At 50.3% G+C, this 27,067-nt stretch overlaps 1 protein-coding gene across 1 annotated transcript in view; it reads left to right on the top strand.

Annotated features, from left to right (window-relative positions):
• Nucleotides 1–385: 385 nt before the first annotated feature.
• Nucleotides 386–27,067, top strand: part of gars1 (glycyl-tRNA synthetase 1) — a 168,343-nt gene continuing 141,661 nt past the window's right edge. Inside the window, exons 1-6 of the mRNA XM_072508051.1 lie at nucleotides 386–626; nucleotides 13,357–13,458; nucleotides 19,481–19,583; nucleotides 23,029–23,170; nucleotides 25,341–25,429; nucleotides 26,449–26,525. Of these exons, the coding sequence (XP_072364152.1) occupies nucleotides 408–626; nucleotides 13,357–13,458; nucleotides 19,481–19,583; nucleotides 23,029–23,170; nucleotides 25,341–25,429; nucleotides 26,449–26,525 (732 nt within the window). The 5' untranslated portion in view covers nucleotides 386–407. The remainder of the gene's footprint in view (nucleotides 627–13,356; nucleotides 13,459–19,480; nucleotides 19,584–23,028; nucleotides 23,171–25,340; nucleotides 25,430–26,448; nucleotides 26,526–27,067) is intronic.

The raw sequence follows: 27,067 nt of genomic DNA on the forward strand, positions 1-27,067 counted from the left end.
GATTGCTGCTGCAGTTCACTGTCCCTCCAGCGACAGCGCTGTTTCCCCTCCGCCCACTCCCAGATTACATCAGCCAGCTGCTGCAATTCACTGTCCCTCCAGCGGCAGCGCTGTTCCCCCCCCCCCCAGATTACATCAACCAGCTGCTGCAGTTCACTGTCCCTCCAGCGGCAGCGCTGTTCCGCCCCCCCCCCAGATTACATCAGCCAGCTGCTGCAGTTCACTGTCCCTCCAGCAGTAGCGCTGTTTCTCCCCACTCCCAGATTGCTGCTGCAGTTCACTGTCCCTCCAGCGGCAGCGCTGTTTCCCCTCTCCCCACTCCCAGATTACATCAGCCAGCTGCTGCAGTGCAGCCTCCCTCCAGCAGTAGCGCTGTCGCCCCCTTGTTCTCTCCTCGGCCCCGGCTCATGCTGCTCAGGTTGGCTGCCCGCAGTCGCGCCGCCGCCGCCGCCGCTTGGTACTCACTGTTGCCGGGAACGTGGTGCCGGACGGTGTGTGTGTCAGTCCCGGGCCTCCAGAAGCAGAAGCTGAAGCCGCTGTGGCAGCGCATGGCTCCCGGGATGGAAGGAGACGCGGGCAGCGAGGAGCAGGTCTTGGCGCCGCTGAGACAGGCGGTGCGGGAGCAGGTAGGAGAGTCCGGGGATGGTGAGAGAGCCTGAGGGTGGGCCCGGGGCCCGCAGGGTGGGCACGGGGCCCGCGGGGTGGGCCCGGGGCCCGTGGGGTGGGCCCGGGGCCCGCGGGGTGGGCACGGGGCGCGCGGGGTGGGCCCGGGGCCCGCGGGGTGGGCCCGGGGCCCGCGGGGTGGGCCCGGGGCTCGCGGGGTGGGCACGGGGTCCGCGGGGTGGGCACGGGGCTCGCGGGGTGGGCCCGGGGCTCGCGGGGTGGGCCCGGGGCCCGCGGGGTGGGCACGGGGCTCGCGGGGTGGGCACGGGGCCCGCGGGGTGGGCACGGGGCCCGCGGGGTGGGCACGGGGCCCGCGGGGTGGGCACGGGGCCCGCGGGGTGGGCCCGGGGCCCGCGAGGTGGGCACGGGGCCCGCGGGGTGGGCACGGGGCTCGCGGGGTGGGACCGGGGCTCGCGGGGTGGGCACGGGGCCCGCGGGGTGGGCACGGGGCCCGCGGGGTGGGCCCGGGGCCCGCGGGGTGGGAACGGGGCCCGCGGGGTGGGCCCGGGGCCCGCGGGGTGGGCCCGGGGCCCGCGGGGTGGGCCCGGGGCCCGCGGGGTGGGCCCGGGGCTCGCGGGGTGGGCCCGGGGCCCGCGGGGTGGGCCCGGGGCCCGCGGGGTGGGCACGGGGCCCGCGGGGTGGGCCCGGGGCCCGCGGGGTGGGCCCGGGGCCCGCGGGGTGGGCCCGGGGCCCGCGGGGTGGGCCCGGGGCCCGCGGGGTGGGCACGGGGCCCGCGGGGTGGGCACGGGGCCCGCGGGGTGGGCACGGGGCCCGCGGGGTGGGCACGGGGCCCGCGGGGTGGGATGGGGCCCGCGGGGTGGGCACCGGGCTCGCAGGGTGGGCACCGGCACCCGGAGAGTGGGCGCCGGCCCCCGGAGAGTGGGCGTCGGCCCCCGGAGAGTGGTCACTGGGACCCGGAGAGTGGGCGCCGGCCCCCGGAGAGTGGGCGCCGGCCCCCGGAGAGTGGGCGCCGGCCCCCGGAGAGTGGGCACCGGCCCCCGGAGAGTGGGCACCGGGATTTGGAGAGTGGGGAATGGGCTGGAGAGTGGGCACCGGGACCTGGAGAGTGGGCACCGGGGCAGTGGGGAGTGGAGAATGGGCCGGAGAGTGGGGAACGGTGCCTGGGGAGTGGGCTGGGGGTCCGGAGAGAGGGCATGTGACCCGGAGAGTGGACATGGGGGCCAAGGGAGTGGGCACGGGGCCCTGAGTGGGCATGATGCCTGTGAAACGGGGCCGGGCAGTGGGCACGGGGCCCCTGGAGTGGAGTGGGCACCGGACCCACACTGGAGATTCATTCAGTATGCTTCCAGGAATGGGGGAATCCAGGCACAGGGTTACATCGGGAGAAGGTGGTAGTTAGCACTGTTGCTTCACAGCTCCATGGTCCCAGGTTCGATTCCCAGCTTGGGTCACTGTCTGTGCGGAGTCTGCACGTTCTCCCCGTGTCTGCGTGGGTTTCCTCCGGGTGCTCCAGTTTCCTCCCACAAGTCCCGAAAGATGTGCTGTTGGATAATTTGGACACTCTGAATTCTCCCTCAGTGTACCCGAACAGGCGCCGGAGTGTGGCGACTAGGGGCTTTTGTAAGCCTGCTTGTGACAATAATAAAGATTATTATTAAGTGAGATTTGATCGGCACAGACAAGATTATGACAGATTGGGACAAGGAAACACTACTACTATCGGCTAGTGGTACAAACCCAGAGGCACAGATTTAAGATTTTGAGGAAGCGTGTGTGGCAGACTTGAGCAAGAACTATTTCGACATGATGATAATGACCTACCCTACACAGGAGGAGATCAATAATTTCAGGATCAAACTGGATGGAGACTTGAGACAGGGCTAGGGGGGTAGAATAGGATGTGGGACAGATTGGTTTGCTCCACAGAGAGCTGACGTGGGTTCGAAGGGTTGAATGATCCTGTGACTCTTTGACAATGAACGTTCTGCCCTGTCCGGTGACGACTCTTATCAGTTAATCTAATTTTGATGATTCCTGAGTGTGGTATAAAAACCCATTCACTGAAATGAATCTAACACACATTTACCTTTTATCACTTGATGCTGGATTGCTGAGTCCTTAATCGTGAGATGGTGACATTGCGGCATTGTCACTGGACCAGTTAACCAGAGACCCTGGGTAAAGCCCAGTACACGGGTTCAAATCCCAGTCTGGAGCTGGTGGAATTTAAATTCAATTAGCAAATCTGGAATCTAAAGTTAGTCTCAGTAATGATGACCATGAAACCATTGTCGATTGTTGTAAAGCCCACCTGGTTCACTATTGACCTTCAGGGAAGGAAATCTGCCACCCTTGTCCGGTCTGGGCCTATATGTGACTCCAGATCGACAGCATCATGGCTGACTCTTAACCACCTCTGAAATAACCGAGCAAATCACTCAGTTCAAGGGCAATTAGGGATGAACAGCAAATGCTGACCCAGCCAGCGAGGCCCACATCCCGCGAAAGAAGGAGCAGCACGGTAGCACCATGGTTAGCACTGTTGCTTCAAGGTGTCAAGGGCCCGGATTCGATTCCCGGCTTGGGTCACCGTCTGTGCGGGGTCCGCACGTTCTCCCCGTGTCTGCGTGGGTTTCCTCCGGGCGCTCCGGTTTCATCCCACAGGTCCCGAAAGACGTGTTGTTAGGTGAATTGGACATTCTGAATTCTCCCTCTGTGTACCCGAACAGGCGCCGGAATGTGGCGACGAGGGGATTTTCACAGTAACTTCATTGCAGGGTTAATGTAAGCCTACTTGTGGCAATAAAGATTATCATGGAAAAAAAATACAAAGCCATTGCAATAATAGCTGCTTATTTATTTTTCTATTTGTAATATTCAACCAGTAATCAGAGTTAGAGAATAAATGCAAATTCTTGCATTTTGATATAACATGAAATAAAATACTTGCTTTTATTTATACCGTGCCTTTGACAACCTGAGGATGTTCTATAAAGCTGGACAGGCAATGAAGTATTCTTGAAGCGTAATCACTATTGTTTCATGTGGGAGTACCTTTAAGAAATGGGTGTTTATAAATGGGTGTGTATATAAATATCTGTAGTGAGAGGACCTTTAAGAAATGGGTGTTTATAAATGGGTGTGTATATAAATATCTGTAGTGAGAGGACCTTTAAGAAATGGGTGCTTATTACTTCAGTGAGTGGGTGGACTGGGCTGTCTGTCAGCTTTTTACTTTCGTTTTAGGCTGTTTGCTGCAGGGTGTGTTTTAGTTTCGTTTTCAGAGCTGGATAGCTGCAGTCACAGCCAGAAGATGTATTCGCGTCTCCCTCTGTAATCTAAAGACTGTAAATCGATCCTTTGGTGATTTAAAACTAACAACTACTCTTAGTAGTGACTTTAACCTGATGTGCTTCTGTTTAAAGGTTTTTTTAAAGTCTTCTGGATGTTAAAAGGACAGCTTACGGATTACTTAGTGTTGTATTCTTTGGGGGTTGTATTTGAATTAATGGTTGCTAAGATGTTCACTGATTTAAAAAGTTTAATTTGAGTTCATAGAATAAACATTGTTTTGCTTTAAAAAATACTTTTCCATTTCTGCTGTACCACACCTGTAGAGTGGGCCGTGTGCTCCCCATACCACAATCTATTAAAGGTTGTGGGTCAGGTGAACTCCATGATATACTTTGGGGTTCTCTAAACCCTGGCCCATAACACTTGTAATGCAGGAAATGTGACAGCCAGTTTTGTGCACACCAAGCTTCCACGCACAGATGTGTGATGATCTGTAGGGGCTGTTTAGCACAGGGCTAAATCGCTGGCTTTGAAAGCAGTCCAGCAGCACGGTTCAATTCCCGTACCAGCCTCCCCGAACAGGCACCGGAATGTGGCGACTAGGGGCTTTTCACAGTAACTTCATTTGAAGCCTACTTGTGACAATAAGCGATTTTCATTTCATTTCATTTCGACTGAAGGATAAATATTCACCCCCAACACTGCGGAGGGCTCCTTTGCTCTCTGCATTGTGCCGTGGTACCACTGAACCTTTCGAGTCCCCCTGAGAGGCAGATTTAAATTCTCATTGGAAAGACAGTGCCGCACTTCCTCAGCACTGCGCTGCGGTGTCAATTTGGATTTTGTGCTCCAGTCTCTGGAGTGGATTACCAGCCTGCTGAGCCAGACACAGGAGTGAACTGTCTGTGCCCCTATCCACTGTAAACCTGACCAGACAACTATCTCCCTTAATATAACAACAGTCTCATCTGCTCACAGTGACATTGATGTATTCAGTTGTTAGAAATGTTGGTTCTGCAGTGGCACATTTTGCTGTTTTTTGTTATAAGTTTTAGGGGCAAAAGTCTTTTCCTTCTGGCATTAATGATTTTAACATTTGTCTTCATCCACTCTTTTCTTTTTCTAAAATAAATTTTAGAGTACCCAATTCATTTTTTCCAATTAAGGGGCAATTTTAGCGTGGCCAATCGACTTGCCCTGCACACCTTTGGGTTGTGAGGGCAAAACCCACACAGACACGGGGAGAATGTGCAAACTCCACACGGACAGTGACCCAGAGCCGGGATCGAACCTGGGACCTCGGCACCGTGAGACCATAAGACATAGGAGCAGAATTAGTCTGCTCCGCCGTTCAATCACGGCTGATATTTTCTCATCCCCATTCTCCTGCCTTCTCCCCATAACCCCTGATCCCTTATTAATCAATTACCTATCTATCTCAGTGATTTGGCCTCCACAGCCTTCTGCGGCAAAGAGTTCCACAGATTCACCACCCTCTGGCTGAAGAAATTCCTCCTCATCCCTGTTTTAAAGTATTGTCCCTTTAGTCTGAGATGGTGTCCTCTGCTTCTGGTTTTTCCTACAAGTGGAAACATCCTCTCCACGTCCAAGTGAGGCAGCAATGCTAACCACTGCGCCACCGTGCTTTACCGCTCCTTGTTCCTTTTCTGCGTAATGGGAGTGAAAGATGAGTTCAGAGCAGTCTCCTATCTGAGTGGGAATAAGCAAAGCGTCAGAACACTTGTTCGCAGTGATTAGGGGCATTGTGATTTTGTCGTACTGTTTGGAATCGATCCATTCAGCTCATCGTGAGAGTGCAACATGTCTCTTCAGATTGATCGAGGCAATATTTTAAACCCAGCCCGGGTGTTGAAGTCCCGCCAAGTAGTTGTCTCCCACATTTTAAGCGAGGAGCTCAGATTCTTGTTCGAGATCAGACTCTGCCCACCCTCTTCTCCTTCAGACCTGCGTCGGAGCTAGCCGGGTGTGCCTGAGGTTATACTGCTGCTCCTGTAGTCCTCAGTGCAATGTGAACACAGATGGAGGAGGGTATCGGCACATCCTGCCTGCTGCAGTCTCCTTTTGCAGATTCCTCCCTCCCTCCCTCCCCCCTGCCACGTTTCCCTCCTTCAGCAGAGAGCTGCAGCCTCGCCCTGCTCAATGACACAGACTGCTTTCTGTATTTACTGCACTCCCTCATCAGTGATCACACACAACCGCTGTCTGCCTGCCCATTTCAGTGATGCGTCTTCTGCACCTTCGCGTTCTCTTCCTTTCAATCTTTTTGTGAAGGCTGTTTAATCCAAAAGGAAAGTCTGGCATTCCTGTGGTGCTTTTCATGACCACCTAAGGTGCTTTACAGCCAGTGAAGTGTGTTTGAAGTGTAGTCACTGTTGTAATGTTGGCAATACAGCAGCCAGTCGATGTACACCAAGCTCCCACAAATAGCACTGTGGCAATGATTAGGAAATCTGTTTTTTGAGATATTGTAACATCATGGCCCCTGTGCTCCCAGTTACACTGTAGATTCATAGACTCCCTACAGTGCAGAATGAGGCTATTCGGCCCATCAAGCCTGCACTGACCCTCTGAAAGAGCATTCTACCTAGAGCCACACCACTGCCCCATCCCCATAACCCTGGACACAAAGGGGCAAAACCTAACCTGCACACCTTTGGAGTGCGGGAGGAAACTGGAGTACTCGGAGGAAACCCACGCAGACACGGGGAGAACGTGCAGACTCTGCACAGACAGCAACCCGAGGCCGGAATTCAATCCGGGTCCTTAGTACTGGGATGCAGCAGTGCTAACCACTGTGCCGCCCTGTATTGTAACATCTCCTCTGCGTTCCCAGTTACAGTGTTGTAATACCATCTCCTCTGCATTCCCAGTTAAGGTGTGCTGTAATACCATCTCCTCTCTGTTCTCAGTTACACTGTGCTGTAATACCATCTCCTCTGTGTTCCCAGTTACACTGTGCTGTAATACCATCTCCTCTGTGTTCCCAGTTACAGTGTGCTGTAATATCTCCTCTGTGTTCCCAGTTAAGGTGTGCTGTAATACCATCTCCTCTCTGTTCTCAGTTACACTGTGCTGTAATACCATCTCCTCTGTGTTCCCAGTTACTGTGTGCTGTAATATCATCTCTGTGTCGCCAGTTACAGTGTGCTGTAACACCATCTCCTCTGTGTTCCCAGTTACAATGTGCTGTAATATCTCCTCTGTGTTCCCAGTTAAGGTGTGCTGTAATACCATCTCCTCTCTGTTCTCAGTTACACTGTGCTGTAATACCATCTCCTCTGTGTTCCCAGTTACTGTGTGCTGTGTTATCATCTCTGTGTCCCCAGTTACACTGTGCTGTAATACCATCTCCTCTGTGTTCCCAGTTACAGTGTACTGCAATATCATCTCCTCTGTGTTTCCAGTTACAGTGTGCTGTAATACCATCTCCTCTGTGTTCCCAGTTACTGTGTGCTGTAATATCATCTCCTCTGTGTTCCCAGTTACAGTGTGCTGTAATATCATCTCCTCTGTGTTCCCAGTTACAGTGTGCTGTAATATCATCTCCTCTGTGTTTCCAGTTACAGTGTGCTGTAATACCATCTCCTCTGTGTTCCCAGTTACAGTGTGCTGTAATATCATCTCCTCTGTGTTCCCAGTTACAGTGTGCTGTAATATCATCTCCTCTGTGTTTCCAGTTACAGTGTGCTGTAATACCATCTCCTCTGTGTTCCCAGTTACAGTGTGCTGTAATACCATCTCCTCTGTGTTCCCAGTTACAGTGTGCTGTAATACCATCTCCTCTGTGTTCCCAGTTACAGTGTGCTGTAATACCATCTCCTCTGTGTTCCCAGTTACAGTGTGCTGTAATATCATCTCCTCTGTGTTCCCAGTTACACTGTGCTGTAATATCATCTCCTCTGTGTTTCCAGTTACAGTGTGCTGTAATACCATCTCCTCTGTGTTCCCAGTTACAGTGTGCTGTAATATCATCTCCTCTGTGTTCCCAGTTACACTGTGCTGTACATAGAATATACAGTGCAGAAGGAGGCCATTCGACCCATCGAGTCTGCACCGATCCACTTAAGCCCTTACTTCCACCCTATCCCTGTAACCCAGTAACCCCTCCTCACCTTTTTTTTAGCCACTAAGGGCAAGTTATCACGGCCAATCCACCTAACCTGCACGTCTTTGGACTGTGGGAGGAAACCGGAGCACCCGGAGGAAACCCACGCAGACACGAGGAGAAAGTGCAGACTCCGCACAGACAGTGACCCAGCAGGGAATCGAACCTGGGACCCTGGCACTGTGAAGCCACAGTGCTAATGTGTAATATTATCTCCTCTGTGTTCCCAGTTACGCTGTGCTGTAATATCATCTCTGTGTTCCCAGTTACACTGTGCTGTAATACCATCTCCTCTGTGTTCCCAGTTACAGTGTGCTGTAATATCATCTCCTCTGTGTTTCCAGTTACAGTGTGCTGTAATACCATCTCCTCTGTGTTCCCAGTTACAGTGTGCTGTAATATCATCTCCTCTGTGTTCCCAGTTACAGTGTGCTGTAATATCATCTCCTCTGTGTTCCCAGTTACAGTGTGCTGTAATATCATCTCCTCTGTGTTCCCAGTTACAGTGTGCTGTAATATCATCTCCTCTGTGTTTCCAGTTACAGTGTGCTGTAATACCATCTCCTCTGTGTTCCCAGTTACAGTGTGCTGTAATATCATCTCCTCTGTGTTTCCAGTTACAGTGTGCTGCAATATCATCTCCTCTGTGTTCCCAGTTACAGTGTGCTGTAATATCATCTCCTCTGTGTTCCCAGTTACAGTGTGCTGTAATATCATCTCCTCTGTGTTCCCAGTTACAGTGTGCTGTAATATCATCTCCTCTGTGTTTCCAGTTACAGTGTGCTGCAATATCATCTCCTCTGTGTTCCCAGTTACAGTGTGCTGTAATATCATCTCCTCTGTGTTCCCAGTTACAGTGTGCTGTAATATCATCTCCTCTGTGTTCCCAGTTACAGTGTGCTGTAATATCATCTCCTCTATGTTCCCAGTTACAGTGTGCTGTAATATCATCTCCTCTGTGTTCCCAGTTACAGTGTGCTGTAATATCATCTCCTCTGTGTTCCCAGTTACAGTGTGCTGTAATATCATCTCCTCTGTGTTCCCAGTTACAATGTGCTGTAATATCATCTCTGTGTTTCCAGTTACAGTGTGCTGCAATATAATCTCCTCTGTGTTCCCAGTTACAGTGTGCTGTAATATCATCTCCTCTGTGTTCCCAGTTACACTGTGCTGTACATAGAATATACAGTGCAGAAGGAGGCCATTCGACCCATCGAGTCTGCACCGATCCACTTAAGCCCTTACTTCCACCCTATCCCTGTAACCCAGTAACCCCTCCTCACCTTTTTTTTAGCCACTAAGGGCAAGTTATCACGGCCAATCCACCTAACCTGCACGTCTTTGGACTGTGGGAGAAAACCGGAGCACCCGGAGGAAACCCACGCAGACACGAGGAGAAAGTGCAGACTCCGCACAGACAGTGACCCAGCAGGGAATCGAACCTGGGACCCTGGCACTGTGAAGCCACAGTGCTAATGTGTAATATTATCTCCTCTGTGTTCCCAGTTACGCTGTGCTGTAATATCATCTCTGTGTTCCCAGTTACACTGTGCTGTAATACCATCTCTTCTGTGTTCCCAGTTACAGTGTGCTGTAATACCATCTCCTCTGTGTTCCCAGTTACAGTGTGCTGTAATATCATCCCCTCTGTGTTCCCAGTTACAGTGTGCTGTAATATCATCTCCTCTGTGTTCCCAGTTACACTGTGCTGTAATATCATCCCCTCTGTGTTCCCAGTTACAGTGTGCTGTAATATCATCTCCTCTGTGTTCCCAGTTACACTGTGCTGTACATAGAACATGCAGGGAAGACAGTGGAACAGCAACGGCAGGAGTTTTTGAGGGTTATTTGGGAGGCACAACAGAAATTCATCCCAAGGAGGAGGAAACTTGCTAAGGGGAGGACAAGGCATCCATGGCTGACGAGAGAAGTCAAGGACAGCATAAACGCAAAAGAAAAAGCATACAAAGTGGCGAGGATTAGTGGGAAGCCAAAGGATGGGAATCCTTTTAAAATGAGCAGAAGATAACTTAAAAAGCAATAAGGGGGGGGAAGAAGGTGAAATATGAGTACAAGCTCGCTAGTAATATAAAGAAGATAAGAGAGTTTCTTTCAACGTATAAAAGATAAGAGAGAAGCAAAAATAGACATTGGACCACTGGAATATGTGGCTGGAGAAGTAATAATAGGAAACAAAGAAATGGCAGACGAACTGAATAGTTACTTTGCATCAGTATTCACGGTGGAAGACACCAGAGGGATGCCAGAGCTCCAGGAGAATCAGGGGGCAGAGGTGAGTGCAGTGGCCATCACTAAGGAGAAAGTTCTGGGGAACCTGAAAGGTCTGAAGGTGGATAAGTCACCTGGACCGGATGGACTACACCCCAGGGTTCTAAAAGAGATAGCTGAGGAAATTGTGGAGGCATTAGTGATGATCTTCCAGGAATCACTGGAGGCAGGAAGGGTCCAGAGGACTGGAAAGTGGCTAAAGTAACTCCACTGTTTAAGAAGGGAGGGAGGCAGAAGACGGGAAATTATAGGCCGGTTAGCCTGACTTTGGTTATTGGCAAGATTTTAGAGTCCGTTATTAAAGATGAGATCGCAGAGTACTTGGAAGTGCATGGTAAAATAGGACTGAGTCAGCACAGCTTTGTCAAGGGGAGGTCATGTCTGACAAATCTGTTAGAGTTCTTTGAGGAGGTAACAAGGAAGTTAGACAAAGGAGAACCAGTGGACGTGATTTATTTAGATTTCCAGAAGGCCTTTGACAAGGTGCCGCACAGGAGACTGTTAAATAAGTTAAGAGCTCCTGGTGTTAAGGGTAACATCCTGGCATGGATAGAGGATTGGCTGACTGGCAGAAGGCAAAGAATGGGGATTAAGGGGTATTTTTCAGGATGGCAGCCGGTGACTAGTGGTGTGCCTCAGGGGCCTGTGCTGGGACCACAACTTTTCACAATGTACATTAATAATCTGAGTAAGGAACTGAAGGCACTGTTGCTAAGTTTGCAGAGGTACAGGTAGTATTGAAGCAAGGGGGCTTTTTGTGAGGGCCACGAAGAATCCAGCACGAGTTTTAAGGATACAAAGTAATAACATTTATTTACAATAACATATATATATATATATCTATATATATAACAGCAGCAGCAACTTCCCTTGCTGCACACTCCTTCCTGCTGGTTCCAATATCCAGCTTTATTTATACTTGGAGTTTACTAATGGTTTCTCCGCCCCCCTCATTGGGGAAGCTCATACTCCCACAGGATTGTGGGATTGTCATTAGTCCCCAGCCAATGGTAAGCAGGCAGGTTATAACAGGGCTGCAGAAGGATTTGGACAGGCTCGGAGAGTGGGCAAAGAAGTGGCAGATGAAATACAATGTGGAAAAGTGTGAGGTTGTGCACTTTGGAAGGAGGAATTGAGACAGAGACTATTTTCTAAATGGGGAAATGCTTAGGAAATCAGAAGTACAAAGGGACTTGGGAGTCCTTGTCAAGATTCTCTCAAGGTTAATGTGTAGGTTCAGTCGGCAGTTAGGAAGGAAAATGCAATGTTAGCATTCATGTCGAGAGAGCTAGAATACAAGACCCGGGATGTACATCTGAGGAAATATAAGGCTCTGGTCAGACCCCATTTGGAGTATTGTGATCAGTTTTGGGCCCCGTATCTAAGGAAAGATGTGTTGGCCTTGGAAAGGGCCCAGAGGAGGTTCATTGGAATGAAGAGCTTGTCGTATGAGGAACATTTGAGGACTCTGGGTCTGTACTCATTGGAGTTTAAAAGGGTGAGGGGGGATCTTATTGAAACTTACAGGATACTGAGAGGCCTGGATAGAGTGGACGTGGAGAGGATGTTTCCACTGAGTGGAAAAAACTAGAACCGGAGGACACAACCTCAGACTGAAGGGACGATCCTTTAAAACAGAGATGAGGAGGAATCTCTTCAGCCAGAGGGTGGTGAATCTGTGGAACTCTTTGCCGCAGAAGGCTGTGGAGGCCAAATCACTGAGTGTCTTTAAGACAGAAATAGATAGGTTCTTGATTAATAAGGGGATCAGGAGTTATGGGGAGAAGGCAGGGGAATGGGGATGAGAAAAATATCAGCCATGATTGAATGGCGGAGCAGACTCGATGGGCCGAGTGGCCTAATTCTGCTCCTATGTCTTCTGGTCTTACAGCTCCAGGGTCTCAGGTTCGATTCTCGGCTTGGGATCACTGTCTGTGGAGTCTGCACGTTCTCCCATTGTCTGTGTGGGTTTCCATTATGACCTGGTTGAAGTTGGATTTTCCTCGGTTAATTATTCTTACTCTAGATTTTTTAAACCCTCATTTACGGGATGTGTGCGTCGCTGGCTAGGCCAGCATTTATTGCTCATCCCTTGTCCTGTCCTTGTCACCTAACTCTTATGATACAATGATCACTGTTTCCTAAATGTTCCCATACTGACACTTGATCCATTCGGCCCACCTCAACCCAAGATTTTGAAAAGAAAATTCTAATTAAGGGCCAATTTAGCGTGGCCAATCCACCTACCCGGCACATCTTTGGGTTGTGACGCAAAACCCACGCAAACACGGGGAGAATGTGCAAACTCCACATGGACAGTAACCCAGAGCCGGGATCGAACCTGGGACCTCGGCGCCGTGAAGCAGCAGTGCTAACCACTGCGCCACCGTGCTGCCCCCTCATTCCCAAGATTAACTGGATTTTTTCAGAACCTCCTCTCCAAAAGAACTGCCCTTAAAACAGTTGTAAACTTGATCGGCACATTGAGCATTCATTCCTTCCACTACCCGCGCACAGTGTGTATCAGTCTTGGCTCTCTGTAAATCATAGAATTTACAGTGCAGAAGGAGGGGCCATTCGGCCCATCGAGTCTGCACCGGCTCTTGGAAAGAGCACCCTACCCAAGGTCCACACCTCTGCCCTATCCACATAACCCAGCAACCCCACCCAACATTAAGGGCAATTTTAGACACTAATGGCAATTTATCATGGGCAATCCACCTAACTTGCACATCTTTGGACTGTGAGAGGAAACCGGGGCACCCGGAGGAAACCCACACACACACACACACGGGGAGGATGTGCAGACTCCGCACAGACAGTGACCCAAGCCGGGAATCGAACCTGGGACCCTGGAGCTGTGAAGCAATTGTGCTATCCACAATGCTACCATGCTGCCCCTAGTGACGTTGTTGCTCTCGCCGGGGAGGAAGAGTTATTGTTGAAATCCGCAGCCTCCAGCTGCGGGTCTGCGCAGATAGATCTAACATGTTCTCATTCAGCTCTCTATTGTTGCTTTCCAGGGAGAACTTGTTCGGAAGCTGAAAGCAGAGAATTCTCCACAGGTGGATGTCGATAAAGCTGTGGCAGAGCTCAAGACCCGTAAAAGAATCCTAGAGGCTAAGGTATGAACCACAGTCTGCCTGCATGACACTATTCTTACATACCTAACCGTAGCCAGAGAAAGCCCTGTAATAAATCTCACACCGTGCTACCCCCCATCCCTCGTTTCTTATCTACCTTGGCAACTTCACCTGAACACACCCCGTTAGGCCCCATTTCTGCACTGACCACATCCAGCTTCATCTTGCCGCCCCCTCTCTAGACCTTTCATCGTCTTTGATGTTCTACATTGCTTCCCAGCATTCCGATCTCGGACAAGCTGCAGTTTCCACCAATTAATCATGAGGAAGAGCAAAGACGTTGGTTTCAGTCCCCATCATGAACTTTTTTTTAAGTAAGTATTTTTGTTAAAGACGTTTTCCATTTGTACATGAAAATATCAGAAGACCAAACATCAGCAGGAACAGAGAACACAGACCCCAACATCAAAATGAAATAATAATCGCTTATTGTCACAAGTAGGCTTCAAATGAAGTTACTGTGAAAAGCCCCTAGTCGCCACATTCCAGCGCCTGTTCGGGGAGGCTGGTACGGGACTTGAACCGTGCTGCTGGCCTGCCTTGGTCTGCTTTAAAAGCCAGCTCTTTAGCCCTGTGCTAAACATCCCCTAATTCCAACACCCCAACACACCCCGTCCTCTTAATTCTACCCCCTTATCTCCCTCACTCCCAACCCTCAAGATGAACTCCTCCTCCGCCCCCCCATAAGGCTAACTTGACCGTCTCCAAATGCAGGAATTCTGCCAGGTCACTCTCCCACACCCCGCCTTCGGCAGCTCTGAGTCCCACCAGCACAACAAGATCCGTCTCCGGGCTATCAGGGCGACAAAGGCCAAGACACCGGCTTCTCTCCCCACCTGGGCTCCCGGACCTTCCGCCACTCCAAATATCGGCACACCTCCAGACCCGGGGCCGGCCCCACACCCAGAATCTCGGACATGACATCTGAGAACTCCTGCCAGAACCCCCCCCCCGGCTTCCGACACGTCCAGAACATGTGGATGTGATTCCCGGGCCCCCCCGCACACCGCCCACACCGATCCTCCACCCTCGCAAAGAACCAGCTCATCCTCATAACATCATGTGGGCCCCATGCACCAGCTTAAACTGGACGATGATTAATCGCGTACACGACGAGGACATGTTCACCCTCCGCAAAGCCTCCACCCATGTCCCGGCCTGTACCTCCCATCCCAGCTCCTCCTCCTATTTGCGCTTGATCTCCTCCCTCTCCATCAGCTCTCCATAAATGTCTCTGACACGAACCTCTTCTCCAATATCATCCTCTAACAGCTTATCCTGCAGCACTGGAGGCGGCAGCCCTGGGAAAGATGGCACCCCTCTCCTCACAAAATCCCTCACCTGCAGGTAGCATTGTGGATAGCACAATTGCTTCACAGCTCCAGGGTCCCAGGTTCGATTCCGGCTTGGGTCACTGTCTGTGCGGAGTCTGCACATCCTCCCCGTGTCTGCGTGGGTTTCCTCCGGGTGCTCCGGTTTCCTCCCACAGTCCAAAGATGTGCAGGTTAGGTGGATTGGCCATGATAAATTGCCCTTAGTGTTCAAAATTGCCCTTAGTGTTGGGTGGGGTTACTGGGTTATGGGGATAGGGTGGAGGTGTCGACCTTGGGTAGGGTGCTCTTTCCAAGAGCCGGTGCAGACTCAATGGGCTGAATGGCCTCCTGCACTGTAAATTCTATGATAATCTATGATAATTCCCTTTAGGCTGCTCATACGTTTCCTCCAAATCTTCCAGACCGGCACACTTGTTCCCCACAAAGAAGTCCCTAAAATACTCTATCCCCACCTGGTGTCACCCCTTGTACCTCGTATCCAGCCCCGCCAACACAAACCTGTGCTGTCACGTATCGGTGCCCACATCGACATGCACTCTAACCCCAAGTGTTGCCTGCACTGGCTCCAAACCCGCAATGCTGAGATCACCACTGGGCTTAGAGTCCCGGACTGGCGAGAACGAAAGGGGCGGCAACAACAGTGCCCTCAAACACATCCCCCTACATGATGCTGCCTCCACCTGCCCCCACACCGTTCCCTCCTCCACTGCCCGTTTCCTCACCATTGTGATATTCGCCGCCCAATAGTAGTTCATCAAACCCGCCCCGCTCAATCCCTTTCCAACCCCTCGACGCGATGCCCTGAGTGCCATTGGCAGCGGCTCTATCGCCAAAGCGAAAAGCAACGGGGAGAGCAGGCACCTCTGCCTCGTCCCCCGATGCAGCCCGAAGTACCCTGAGCTTGTCCTATTTGCCCGGACACTAGCCATCGGCGCCTGTACAGGAGGTGAACCCAGTGCACGAACCCCTGACCAAACCCGAACCGACCCAGCTCTCCAACAGAGACACCCACTCCACCCGATCAAAAGCCTTCTACTCCCTCCTGCCCCTCCGAGGGATTATAATGACATTAAGCAGCCTACACACACTCGCTGACAACTGCCACTCCTTCACAAATCCCGTATGGTCCTCACCTATCACCCCCCCCCCCCCCCCCCCCCCCCCCCCCCCCCCCCGGCGCAAATCCTCTGAGCATGAAGTTAACACCGTCGCTAACAGCAGTAATATCAGGTAGTACAACCACACGTCTCCGGGTCTTTATCTTTCTTCAAAATCAGCTAAATGGACGCCTGTGACAATGTGGGGAGGAGCTCGCCCCTACCCCTCACTTCATTGTACACCCCCACTAGCCGAGGCCCCAACTCATAGAATCTCTACAGTGCAGAAGGAGGCCAATCGGCCCATCGAGTCTGCACTAACCCTCTGAAAGAGCACTACCTAGGACCACTCCCCCGCCCGATCCCTGTAACTCTGGACACTAAGGGCAATGTCAACATAGCTTAAGGCAGTAGTTAACCTAACCTGCACATCTTTGGGCTGTGGGAGGAAACTGGAGCACCCGGAGGAAACCCAGGCAGACGCGAGGAGAACGTGCAGACTCCGCGCAGACTGTCGCCGAAGGTAGGAACTGAACCCGGCTCGCTGGCGCAGTAAGGCAGCTAACTACTGTGCCACCGTGCCGCACCAAACTTCCTGTAAAACTCTGCTGGAACCAGTCCGGCCCCTGGGCCTTTCCCACCTGCATCGATCCATCGCAGTCCATCACCTCCCTCAGCTCAATTGGGGCCCCCAATCTCTGCACCCTCCCCTCCTCCACTATAGGGAATTCCAACCCGTCCTAGAACCTCCTCATATCCTCCTCCCTTCTGTAGAAGGCCTCAAATACCCCACCACCTTGCCCCTCTCATCCCTCACCCTACCAATCTCCCTCATCGCTGCCTGCTTCCTCAGTTGGTGGGCCGACATGCGACTCGCCTTTTCCCTGTGCTTGTACACTGCCCCTCTGACCCTCCGCAATTGCCCTACCGCCTTCCCCGTGGACACCAATCCAAACTTCATCTGGAGCCTCTTCCTGTCCTTTAATTGCCCCTCCTCTGACACAACCGAGTACCTCCGATCCATCCTCAAAACCTCATCCACTAGCCTTGCCCTCTCCTCTCGCTCCACCCTCTCCCAGCAGCACGGTTCGATTCCCGTACCAGCCTCCCCGAACAGGCGCCGGAATGTGGTGACTAGGGGCTTTTCACAGTAACTTCATTTGAAGCCTACTTGTGACAATAAGCGATTTTCATTTTTTCATTTCATTTCATACCCTCGAATAACGGCCCTCACCCCTCACACAATCCACCATCACGCATTTTTTCGTGATGGACAAGGTGCTGCTGGCGGGGGTGGCTGATTTGGTGTATTCGGCGATGAGAATCAATGAGTGTACACTCACTGCCGTGTGGTATATGAGAATCAATGAGTGTACACTCATTGCCATGTGGTATATGAGAATCAATGAGTGTACACTCACTGCCGTGTGGTATATGAGAATCAATGAGTACGCTCACTGCCGTGTGGTATATGAGAATCAATGAGTAGGCTCACTGCCGTGTGGTATATGAGAATCAATGAGTGTACACTCACTGCCATGTAGTATATGAGAATCAATGAGTGTACACTCACTGCCGTGTGGTATATGAGAATCAAGGAGTGTACACTCACTGCCGTGTGGTATATGAGAATCAAGGAGTGTACACACTGCTGTGATATATGAGAATCAATGAGTGTAGACTCACTGCCGTGTGGTATACGAGAATCAATGAGTGTACACTCACTGCCGTGTGGTATATGAGAATCAAGGAGTGTACACTCATTGCCATGTGGTATATGAGAATCAATGAGTGTACACTCACTGCCGTGTGGTATATGAGAATCAATGAGTACGCTCACTGCCGTGTGGTATATGAGAATCACTGAGTGTACACTCACTACCGTGTGGTATATGATAATGAGTGTACACTCACTGTCACGTGGTATATGAGAATCAATGAGTACGCTCACTGCCGTGTGGTATATGAGAATCAATGAGTGTACACTCACTACTGTGTGGTATATGAGAATCAATGAGTACGCTCACTGCCGTGTGGTATATGAGAATCAATGAGTGTACACTCACTGCCGTGTGGTACCTGAGAATCAATGAGTACACTCACTGCCATGTAGTATATGAGAATCATTGAGTGTACACTCATTGCCATGTGGTATATGAGAATCAATGAGTGTACACACACTGCTGTGATATATGAGAATCAATGAGTGTACACTCACTGCCGTGTGGTATATGAGAATCAATGAGTGTACACTCATTGCCATGTGGTATATGAGAATCATTTGAGTGTACACTCACTGTCGTGTGGTATATGAGAATCAATGAGTGTACACTCACTGCCGTGTGGTATATGAGAATCAATGTATATGAGAATCAATGAGTGTACACTCATTGCCATGTGGTATATGAGAATCACTTGAGTGTACACTCACTGCCGTGTGGTATATGAGAATCACTTGAGTGTACACTCACTGTCGTGTGGTATATGAGAATCAATGAGTGTACACTCACTGCCGTGTGGTATATGAGAATCACTTGAGTGTACACTCACTGTCGTGTGGTATATGAGAATCACTTGAGTGTACACTCATTGCCATGCGGTATATGAGAATCAATGAGTGTGCACACACTGCCGTGTGGTATATGAGATTCACGGAGTGTACACTCACTGTCGTGTGGTTATATGAGAATCACTGACTGTACGCTCACTGCCGTGTGGTATATGATAATCACTAAGTGTACACTCACTGCCGTATGATATTTGAGAATCAATGAGTGTACAGTCACTGCCGTGTGATATATGAGAATTACTGAGTGTAAACTCACTACCGTGTGGTATATGAGAATCACTGAGTACGCTCACTGCCGTGTGGTATATGAGAATCACTGAGTGTACACTCATTGCCATGTGGTATATGAGAATCAATGAGTGTACACTCACTGCCGTGTGGTATACGAGAATCACTGAGTGTACACTCACTGCCGTGTGGTATATGAGAATCAATGTATATGAGAATCAATGAGTGTACACTCACTGCCGTGTGGTATATGAGAATCACTGAGTGTACACTCACTGCCGTGTGGTATATGAGAATCACTGAGTACGCTCACTGCCGTGTGGTATATGAGAATCACTGAGTGTACACTCACTACCGTGTGGTATATGAGAATCACTGAGTATGCTCACTGCCGCGTGGTATATGAGAATCACTGAGTACGCTCACTGCCGCGTGGTATATGAGAATCACTGAGTACGCTCACTGCCGTGTGGTATATGAGAATCAATGAGTGTACACTCACTGCCATGTAGTATATGAGAATCAATGAGTACGCTCACTGCCGCGTGGTATATGAGAATCACTGAGTACGCTCACTGCCGCGTGGTACACTCTCACTGGTGTGCAGTTTTCACTTCTGTCAGTTCTAAACAAACCGATCTGAGTATTTGATGTGTTTTCTACCCTGCGTGACTCAGAGAGAAACATCCTACAATCACAGCGATTGTTTTGCCTCACTGACTAATTCGTATTTCAGTCATCTGCAAACTGCTCTCCATCCGTCCTTTTCTCCACAGGAGCTGGCTCTGCAGCCAAAGGATGACATCGTTGACCGAGGGAAAATGGAGGACACACTAAAGAGGAGGTTCTTCTACGATCAGGCTTTTGCTATATATGGAGGTAGGAGGGCCAATCGCCGGGCAATTGGATATTTGTACAAACGTGCAAAATTGGTAGACAGGGAAAGGGCAGTTAGCCGACGAGCCTGCCTCAGACTATAGTGACTAGAGATCCTTTTCCCCGCTACAATGCAGTCCCCTAGGAGAGAAATAATCAAGGGCCAATAAGGGGAAAAAGATTGTTACATTTCTGTTGCGCTGCCCCCCCCCCCCATCAACCTTCAGGCAATGAGATCATATTGACTAAGTGTTCTCTATAAAGCCACTCACCTCCTCTGTAATGGCATTCTGTCACAGTCAGCAGCCAACCCAAGCTAGAGTCACAGACTCTCGTTACAGACTCTCGGCGGTTGTGGCAAGGCCTAAACAACATAACGGGCTACAAAGCGAAGCCGAGCAGTATCTCCGGCAGCAGCGCACCCCTCCCCGATGAACTCGATGCTTGGTTTGAGCAGGAAAGCAACGATCCGCTGTCGAGTGCCCCAGCAGCCCATGACACACCCATAGCCACCATCACAGCTTCCGAAGTCAGATCGGCTTTCCTGAAAGTGAACCCTCGGAAAGCGACAGGTCTGGACGGAATCCCTGGTCGGCACTCAGAGCCTGCGCGGACCAGCTGTCAGATGTGCGAACACCTTTAACTTGTCCCTACTCTGCTCCAAGGTCCCCACCTGCTTCAATAAGACCACCATCATCCCGGTGCCAAACAAAAACCAGGCAATGTGCCTCAATGACTACCGACCAGTGGCCCTGACTTCAGTCGTAATGAAGGTTCAAGAGGTTGGTTATGAAGCGCATCACCTCCATACTCCCAGAATGCCTTGATCCACTGCAATTCGCATACCGCTGCAACCGGTCCACATCAGACGCAATTTCCCTGGCCCTACACTCATCCCTAGAGCATCTCGACAACAAGGACTCCTACATTAGACTCCTATTTATTGACTACAGCTTCGCCTTCAACACCATAATCCCAGCCAAGTTCACATCAAAGCTCCAAAACCTAGGACTTGGCTCCTCACTCTGCAACTGGACCTTCGACTTTCTAACCCACAGACCACAACCAGTAAGAATAAAAAACTACACCTACTCCACAATAGTCCTCAATACCGGGGCCCCGCAAGGCTGCGTACTTAGCCCCCTACTATACTCCCTGAACACACATGACTACCTGGCAAAATTTGGTTCCAACTCCATCTACAAGTTTGCTGACGATACGACCATAGTGGGCCTGATCTCGAATAACGACGAGTCAGAATACAGGAGGGAGATTGAGAACCTAGTGGAGTGGTGTAGCGACAACAATCTCTCCCTCAATGCCAGCAAAACTAAAGACCTGGTCATTGACTTCATAAAGAAAAGTACTGTACACACCCCTGTCAGCATCAACGGGGTCGAGGTGGAGATGGTTAGCAGTTTCAAATTCCTCGGGGTACACATCTCCAAAAATCTGTCCTGGTCCACCCACGTCGGCGCTACCACCAAGAAAGCACAACAGTGCCTATACTTCATCAGGAAACTAAGGAAATTCGGCATGTCCACATTGACTCTTACCAACTTTTACAGATGTACCATAGAAAGCATCCTATCGGGCTGCATCACAGCCTGGTATGGCAACTGCTTGGCTCAAGACCGCAAGAAACTTCAGAGAGTCGTGAACACCGCCCAGTCCATCGCACAAACCTGCCTCCCATCCATTGACTCCATCTACATCTCCCGCTGCCTGGGGAAAGCGGACAGCATAATCAAAGATCCCTCCCACCCGGCTTACTCACTTTTCCAACTTCTTCCATCGGGCAGGAGATACAGAAGTCTGAGAACACGCACAAACAGATTCAAAAACAGCTTCTTCCCCGCTGTTACCAGACTCCTAAATGACCCTCTTACGGACTGACCTCATTAACACTACACTCCTGTATGCTTCACCCGATGCCAGTGTTATGTGGTTACATTGTGGACCCTGTGTTGCCCTATTATGTATTTTCTTTTATTACCTTTTCTTTTCACGTACCTAATGATCCGTTGAGCTGCTCGCAGAAAAATATTTTTCACTTACCTCGGTACACGTGACAATAAACAAATCCAAATCCAACTCCCTCTTAAAGATAATGCAGGGAGTCAGCATTCACTGAACCAGTTTGTGTGATATATGAACCTTGTTCATATGATATAAAAATCTATCAATAGGCAAATATTCAATCCTTCAATTCCTTCTGGTGGATATCAGCTCTTTGTTGCTCCAAGAGTAACAAAGTAAGGTCCCTGAAGGGACAACAGGGCTGACTATTCACCTGTGACCAGCTAAGAGTGTGGGTAGCAAGGCTGAGGACAGTAGCCATTGCTTCTCCCTTGTTGGTTTGAGGACACAGAGTCAACCATCGGGTGTGGGACAGCGGGCACGTGTAGGCCAGACCTGGCTGCTGTGGCCAATCCCTTCCCCGATGGGCAGTACGCCAGCGGCTTTCATGGCTTTTGTTTTGCCACCTGGTGCCAGATTTACATATTACCCTGAAAGCTTGGGGTAAATAATCTGCCCGGGGGTGGCACTGCACTCGAGAGACCAGGAAAGCTTCCTCTTTGACCCAGGATCCACTTCCTCAGCTGATCAGAGACCCCATTACCGCCTCAGTCCAAACATGGGTAAAAGAGCTGAACTCCAGTGCTGTGGTTGGAGTGACTTCCCATGACATCAAGGCAGCATTTGACCGAGTATGGCATCAAAGAGCCATGGCTAAACTGGAGCCAGTGGGAATCGGGGGAAATTCCATTGGTTGGGGTTATACCTGGCACAAAGGAAAATGCCTGTGGGTGTTGGAGGTTGTTCATCTCTGCTCCAGGACACCGCTGCAGAGGTTGCTCAGGATAGTGTCCTCAGCCCAATGATCTTCAGCTGCATCATCAATGAACTTACTTCCATTGTAAGTTTAGAAAATGGACGATTGCAGACTTTCAGTAACATTTGAGACTCCTCAGATACTGTACTGAAGAGGTCTGTGTCCACATGTTGCAAGACCTGGACAACATTCGGGCATGGGCTGATAAATGGCAAGTAACATCGTGTCACACAAGTGACAGGCAATGACCATCTCCCACAGGGAGAGTAACCATCTTTCCTTGACGTTCAATTACATCTTCATTGACTGAATCTCCCACTATGAAAATCCTGCGGGTTACAAAGAACAACGAAAAGTACAGCACAGGAATAGGCCCTTCGGCCCTCCAGCCTGTGCCAACCATGCTGCCCGTCTAAACTACCATTGATCAGAAGCTGAACTTGATCAACCATATCAAACAGCAGGAGTAGGGAAACAGAGGCTGGGAATTCTGCAGTGTGGACCTCACCAGAACCCCATCTCTGGGAAGGGTGTGGGAGAAAACATGGTGCGCGGTGAGGGGGGGGAACCTGCGCCAGTGGGATAAACGGGATCTCATTGTTCTTTGGTCAGGCGTGAGTGGACTGTACGACTTTGGTCCTGTTGGCTGTGCTCTGAAGAACAACATCCTCCAGACCTGGCGGCAGCACTTCATCCAGGAGGAGCAGATCCTGGAGATTGATTGCACGATGCTGACTCCCGAACCTGTCCTGAAGTAAGTAGATTCATAGAATGATAAGAAGACGGAAGATGGGGGGGGCCTTTAGGCCATTGCGTCTGTGCCGACTCTTTGCAAGGGCAACTCCACTAATCCCACTTCCCCCTCTTCTCCCTGTAGACCTGCAAAGGTTTTCTCTTCAGACAGTTATCCACTTATTGAAAGTCCTAATTGAACCAACGTCCACCACACTATCAGGCAGCACATTCCAGATTCAAACCACTCGCTGTATCAAAAGATTTTACCTCGTGTCGCCATTGCTCCTTTTGCCCAATTACCTTATATCCGTGTCCTCTTTTTCGATCCTTCACCAATGGGAACAGTTTCTCTATATCTACCCTGTTCAGACCCCTCATGATTTTGAAGACCTCTATCAGATCTCTTCTCAACCTTCCCCTCCGAGGAAAATAGTCCCAGCTTCTCCAATCTTTAATTCGATTGGAGAACAGAAGGGATAATGCTACAAGGCAAGGGGGGGTGGTGATCATAGAATCTTTACAGTGCATAAGAAGGTCATTCGGTCCATCGAGTATGCCGTGGCTCTCTGAAAGAGCATTCTACCAAGTCCCACTCCCCTGCCTTATTCCCATAACATTCCCTCTTTTCGGAGATGAAATGAAATGAAAATCGTTTATTGTCACAAGTAGGCTTCAAATGAAGTTACTGTGAAAAGCCCCTAGTCGCCACATTCCGGCGCCTGTTCGGGGAGGCTGGTACGGGAATCCAATTCCCTTTTGAATACGATCGAACCTGCCCCCAACCACTCTCTCAGCAAGTTTGCTCCAGACTCCAATTACCTGCTGGGTGGAAAAATGTTTCCTCACATCACATTTACCCCCTTTGCCCATTATTTTGAATCTGTGCCCTCTAGTTCTTGATGCTCTCTTGAATCGAAACAGTTTCTCACTAATTGCCCTGTTCATATCCCTCAGAAAACCTCTATCAAGTCCCTTCTCTGCCTTAATTTCTCGAAGGGAAACAGCCCCAACCTCTCCAATCTATCCTCATCCACTGGTCCAATGTCTACTTTCGCCTCTCTCTTACCGTTTATATATAAATGAGAAGTGCTAAAGAAATGTATTTTCATTTCTATAGCACCTTTCACCACACCGAGCCTTTCAAAGCCCTATACAGCCGGTGATGTCCTTTGATTACTTTGTAATGAGGGAAATGCAGCAGTCAATTTATGCACAGCAAGCTTCCACAAACAGAAATGAAAATTTCACCAGGTAATCTGCTTTTGTTGGAGCTGTTGATTGAAGGATAATTATTCGTCAGGATATCTCCCCTGCCATTCTTCGAAACAGCTCTGTGGAATCTTTTACATCCACTTGAGGGGGCCGTTGGGAACCTCAGTTTAACATCTCATCGAAAGGACCTGTGCCTCAGGCAGTGCAGCACTCCATCTGTACTGCACTGGGGTGTCCGATTAGATTCTGTGCTCAGTTCCAGAGTGAGACTTGAACCCACAAGTTAACAAGTAAGTAAGTAAAGTCGGCAAAGTCCCAGATGACCATGGGTTGCTCTCCCCTTTGAGGGGGGAGAGCTGACTGGTGGTGATTTAACCTGAGGATCACCACACCTCAGGCAAGGGGCGAGGTTGAGAAGGCGGGGTTACATGAATAACCTCAGCCGGTACGGGAATTGAACCCGCGCTGCTGGCCTTGCTCTGCATCACAAACCAGCTGGTCAGCCAACCGAGCTAAACCGGCCCCCGTTTGAACGCACACCTCTGACCCGGGGCAAGAGTGAAACCCACTGAGCACGGCTGCCACTCTGGTCTGTAGCATTTTATATCTGAATTGCAAAGATAGCGTGCAGGAGGCGTAGATTTGGTTTTTAATAGATTAATCTATGGGCATTGATAGAGTTAGTACATGCTTGCATCTAACCCATTGCTTTCAAGAAGGGCTATGTTTGTAGGTTCAGAAGGCAGGTGGGTTTTATGAAAGGAAGTGTGGGGTGGGATTTTCCGTCCCGTCCCGCCGGAGGGATTGTTCGTTTCCTCCGACGGCGACCCCCTGCCGTGGAATCGGGAGATCTCCCCGCCGGCCAATGGCAGGCCACGGACACTGCTGCAATACATGTCGCGGGAGGGAGGGTTGGAAGATCCTGCCTGAGGTTTTGCAAACTTTCTGGCGCTGAACTTTTGTGACCTGTGTTGCAGAACATCGGGACATGTGGATAAGTTTGCTGACTACATGGTGAAGGACCTGAAGAACGGAGAATGTTTCCGTGCTGACCATCTGTTGAAAGGTAATGGTTTCCATTTTGTGTGCGGGTTATGTCAGGCTATGAATGCTCTGCTTGTCTAATCACCACAATCCACCTTCCTGGTGCTTGAAAGCAGCACTGGGCCCTGGCTGACTCTGGTAATGGGAGATGCAGCAGAAAATTGTCGGCACTCTCCCTGCCTTCATGAATTTCTCAATAATATGGACCAGAATGAAGCCAGTTTGGTCGGTCATGATCCTTTGCTAGAGCAGTTCAACATCTGGCCCATGCGTTCGCCGTTGGCCAGCCTCTTTCTCCCCACATCCACAACCTTCCCAAATGCCCAGCCATATCCATCCCCCTCCTTGAAGACCTCGCCTCTCCTCCCCTTCCCTTACCCCAAAGAGCCACCTCTTCCCACTCCGTCCAGCCCCAGGAAGGTGATTAGGAAGGGCAATGGATTGTTGGCGTTTGTTGCAGGGTGAATGAAATATTAAAGCGGAGAAGTTTTACTGCAGTTGTGCAGGGTCTTGGGTTGACCACATCCTGAATACTGTGTACAGTTTTGGTCTCCTTATTTGACAAAGGATATAACTGCTTTAGAAGCAGTTCATAAAAGGTTCACTCAGCTCATTCTTGGGATGAAGAGGTTATCTTATGAAGAAAGGTTGTGCAGGCTGGGACTAGAAGAGTTTAGAAGAATGAGAGGTGATCTCACTGAAACATAGAAGATCCTGAGGGAGCTTGACAGGGTGGACACCCAGAGGATGTTTCCCATTATGTGGGAGCAGGCTTGAAGGGTCAAATGGTTTACAGCTGCTCCTAAGCCATGTTCCTAAATATAAACGCTACAGGACTTTGGACTGGTGTCTTGGTGCCGAGTGCACAGACAATCGAGGTGGAATGTGCTATCAATGCACCATTGAAAGAAGGCCGAGAGACATTTGTGCCACCCACTGGCAGCAGGTTTCTATCATGTGTGGTTAGATGATCCAGTGTTTATGTGTAAAAGCGAAGTTGCCAGCCCATGCTTGACGCTCCTTAATCATCTTCCGTTGAAGCTCATTTGCAGAAACTGATGTCTGACAAGAAATGCTCAGCCGAGAAGAAAGCCGAGATGGAAAGCATCATCACTCAGGTACCAGGAACTGCTTCGCTCACCTTCACCTCTCACCTTTGTTTCATCCGCTATTTACCCTGTTATTTTACTCCGACACCACTCAGCGCCGTCCATTCCTGTTAGTCCATCGCATGAACCCTCTCATCCAAGGTGCACCGAGAGCCACATGCCGTTATCGGGTGCCAGCGCAGCACAGTTTGGCTTTACGAAGATAGAGCTAGGAGCAGCAGTGGGCCATTCGGCCCCTCGAGCTGGCTCCGCCATTCAGTAAGATTGTGGCTGATTGAAGGCTGTGTTGTTGGAGGGTGGGGTTCACTAATTTCCTTTGTTTCTCTTGCCCTGCCCTTACTATGAAGGGGTACACTTGCACTGGGGTGCAGCTTTCCTGCTCCATTGATTTACATGGTCTCTAAAGGTCCTAGTGTTCGAAGAACAAGGGGTCCACCCCATGCCTGAGGAACAGAAGGAGACCGTTCAGCGCCTTCAGATCTGCTGTACCATTCAGTTGGACCGTGAACAATCTGTTAATCTCAATTACTTTACCCCATATCCCTATTGCC

This window comes from Scyliorhinus torazame, chromosome 6 (assembly GCF_047496885.1).
Source record: "Scyliorhinus torazame isolate Kashiwa2021f chromosome 6, sScyTor2.1, whole genome shotgun sequence".
Classification (NCBI taxonomy): Eukaryota; Metazoa; Chordata; class Chondrichthyes; order Carcharhiniformes; family Scyliorhinidae; genus Scyliorhinus; species Scyliorhinus torazame.